The sequence below is a fragment of the Drosophila gunungcola genome (genome assembly GCF_025200985.1).
Source record: "Drosophila gunungcola strain Sukarami chromosome Y unlocalized genomic scaffold, Dgunungcola_SK_2 000041F, whole genome shotgun sequence".
Taxonomy (NCBI): Eukaryota; Metazoa; Arthropoda; class Insecta; order Diptera; family Drosophilidae; genus Drosophila; species Drosophila gunungcola.
In genome coordinates this window covers 100,512-103,890 of record NW_026453196.1, presented here as the reverse complement: position 1 = coordinate 103,890, position 3,379 = coordinate 100,512, and the positions used below count along the sequence as shown (strand labels likewise).

Sequence of the window (3,379 nt, the reverse complement as noted above, 5' to 3'; positions counted from 1 at the left end):
AAAATGCTTGACTTCAAATTTTTGTACATGTTTTCGCTGTAGCTCAGCTGAATAGATAACGCGACAAATGTAGCGAGATAAGAAATACGAAGAACAGTAAAGATGCAAAGCTGTATAACAGCCCTGCATGTGCAGCGCACACCTGTGAGCATTTTACTAGGTGCTAGCGGTCTGCTCTAAACAGTGTATTGTTTTGTATTATTGAAACTACACAAAAAATACCAACATAGTTTTCCAAAATGGCTGAAAATCGTTTATCAACAAAATGTTTTATTTGGAAGAAGCAACTCAAAAAATAAAAGCTTATCCGCAGAATTATGTAAAGTGTATAGTTATATATTGAAGATTATGATGAAAATGCTATAAAGGATTAGTCTGGGTTGAATCATTTCATTTCTAGCAATACCTATTTTTAGGGCAAACACGCAAGATGACAAAAAATGGTATGTTTGTAATTTTAAGTTAAAATTGAAAATCGTTTTATACAATTTAACATGCCAAATAGTGAAAATCATATATTTTTATTTTATTTAATAATATTTTTAATACCGTTAAAAATTAGACGTTATCTTTATCCTTCTGGCTCTGATTACAATGTAATAAAAATTGTGTCTCATGTGCATTACCAACTTTTGGGCTTATTGTGCAAATAGTATCTGCAAGACCCATATTTTTTTCCAAGAACACCCAAGATGTTCCGTAATAAAGAAATTTTGGTTTATAACGATTTACAGCCTCCACATCAAGGTGTACACCAAGCAAGCGCTTTTTAGTTTCCTTCACATCAAAAATAAGTCTTTTGGAGGCTCCTTCCACAGGTATTGACTCCACACGCCACTGCCATTTCGTAATTTTTTTGATACGGCATCGCAAGCATTGTCCTTTAAGGTGGATGGGGAGTTGTATTTGTTCCCATTGCAATTACTAACGCAAGCAATATTTACGTTTATTAAGTGACGAGAAGAGGAAAAAACGATTGTTTGTTTAGTAGTAGCTGTTCGTAGAGGATCAAATGCAGACCGTATTAGTAACATCACGCGTAACGTCTGATTACTTGGTTGACTGTATGAAGGTATTATGACCCGACTGCCTGTGGAACAAAATTGTTAAGATCTGTTTGTATTTATCCATTAAATTCTTACACGTGCCCATATTTTGCTGACAAATTTTTGTATTTTGTTTTTGGTTTGAAGTACAAGACCATTTATACCCTAAATGTTTTTTTTTTTTTTGTGGTTTAAGTTGCCGCAACACCCGTAAGTGCCGTGGAGTTATTTGGCCGCCCTCGCGAACGTGGAAATCGCCAAGCTCTTGATTTGGTTACTGGTTGGTTATTCAGATGCTAATCTTAATTTTTTCCAGATATTCAATTATAATTTGGTATGAGTTTGTTGGTTCGTGTTTAAAGAAATGGTAAATGTCGTGGTATTTTTTCAGTGTTGGGTAATTTTGTCTTGCAGAGTTGTATTTGGAACAGCTGAATATGATGTGCGATGCGTTATCGAAATCGTTGCAACTGTCACATCTGTTATTGTTTACTACGTGCATTTTGTTTAAAGTATAATTGTCAAAAGCGTTACCGCTCATTAATCTGTTTATGATTTTTATACCCGAAGGACTGAGGTTGCAGTTCAAGTTGTTAAACCAAGGTTTGTTTAGCGTTGTTGGAAAGAGTTCGCAGTAACCCCGCTGTTTACCACTAGCGAATTCGGCGTACTCCTTGTCCCAGTCCTCCTGTATTAACCTGTGTATTTCAGCTGTGGCATCTTTTATGCTCCATCCCACTACAGTGAAGATACCGTGTGAAGGAGCGTTTTTGGCAGCCAAGTCCACGAAATCGTTTTGGGGTATGCCAGAGTGGCTGGGTATGTAATGGATTTCAACCGCCACTAGTTGAGGATGATTGGCAATTTTCTTTCTTATGTTGCAGCTTATGTAGTTGTCGTGACTGGACTTAAGAATTGCAATTGCGCTGTTTCTGCTATCCGTCAAGAAGGCTACGCGAGTTATGCCCACCGAAACGACATGGTCGAGGGCCTTGTCAATCGCTAGCAGTTCGGCCGATAGCGACGACAGAATCTTGTTCGTATAGTAACTGGCTGTAAAATTCGAGCTATTTACTAGAAACGCTGCGCTTGAATACCTATCTGTTACTGACCCGTCTGTGAAAATGATGTCAAAGTTCCTATTCCTAAGAGATCCCATTTTTTCCTTAAATATTTGTAAAATACTAGTTGTATTCATATCACATTTGTATTTGGCTGTTCCCTTAAAGAAATCTAGGTCTACCCTTATTTTACTATTATGTACAGGTAATGGATCACATATTTTGACTTGTTCTAGGATATGTTTAAAGTCTTTATATAGTTTGGCATAACTAGTATTAATTTCACTATTGGATACAAGTGTATCTTTGGCTGGCAACTCATGGGCAAAAACTTTTATCAATTCTTTTGCCGTTTGAAAACAAATTCTGTACTCGGGCGGAAGCTCCGCTGCCATGTGATATACTATCGGTACCGGTGTACACTTTATTAAGCCGAGTACGCGTCTAAGACTGAAATTAGTTTGTACTTTTATTTTATCCATAGCTGTTTTGGACATTTTGCTAAATGAGGAACATGCATATTCAAGCCTACTTCTGGCAAACGCTTTGTATAGCAGAAGACCTTTCCTGGGATTTACCCCGAAAGTGCATCCACTAAGCAATTTTAAAAATGCACATGTTTTGTTTGCAGATGATATTGCGTGTTCAATGTGTGCGCATGGAGAATTATTGGCGGCTACTATTCGTCCTAGATATTTGATTTGCACTACATCTTTAATTGGGATTCCCTTATAAAAAACTTGAAGCGACTGTTTGCGCAGATTAAAGTGAATAACGCTGGACTTAGATGGATTAAAGGATAAATTTAGCTCACCACACTCTGTTTCAAACTCCGCTATTTTTTCTAGAAGTATATCCCTTGCTCCTGAAAAGGTAGCATCGAAGCAAACTAGAAAGAAGTCATCTGCGTATTGAAACAATTCGCAGTTTTCGTCATTCAAACTGTGAAGATTTGCAGTGTATAGATTAAACAAAGTGGGGCTAAGGGAACTACCTTGGCAGACTCCTCTATCAACTTCAAGGCGAATTTTCCCCTTGACAAGCACTCGCTTCCTAAGGAAGTCAGATAACCAGGCAACGTGATGTTGATTGAAGTTGAGATTTCGGAGTTTGGTCTCTAAGATTCCTATATCGACACAGTCAAAGGCTTTTTGCAGATCTAAACAAGCTGCCACTACCTGAAGTCCTTCTGCTTTTAGAGCTTGCACTTTGTTTATTAGATCATTTATGCACATGGATGTGGATCTGTGTTTCCTAAATGCATAAGATCTA

The 3,379-nt window shown here is 37.5% G+C and overlaps 1 protein-coding gene across 1 annotated transcript; it reads right to left on the bottom strand.

Annotated features, from left to right (window-relative positions):
- Nucleotides 1-558: 558 nt before the first annotated feature.
- LOC128261173 (uncharacterized) lies at nucleotides 559-1,211 on the bottom strand. Its single transcript, XM_052994722.1, is given in 3 exon segments — nucleotides 559-899; nucleotides 902-1,090; nucleotides 1,143-1,211. Coding segments are annotated over 3 exon segments (540 nt in total). The 5' UTR covers nucleotides 1,153-1,211.
- Nucleotides 1,212-3,379: the final 2,168 nt, after the last annotated feature.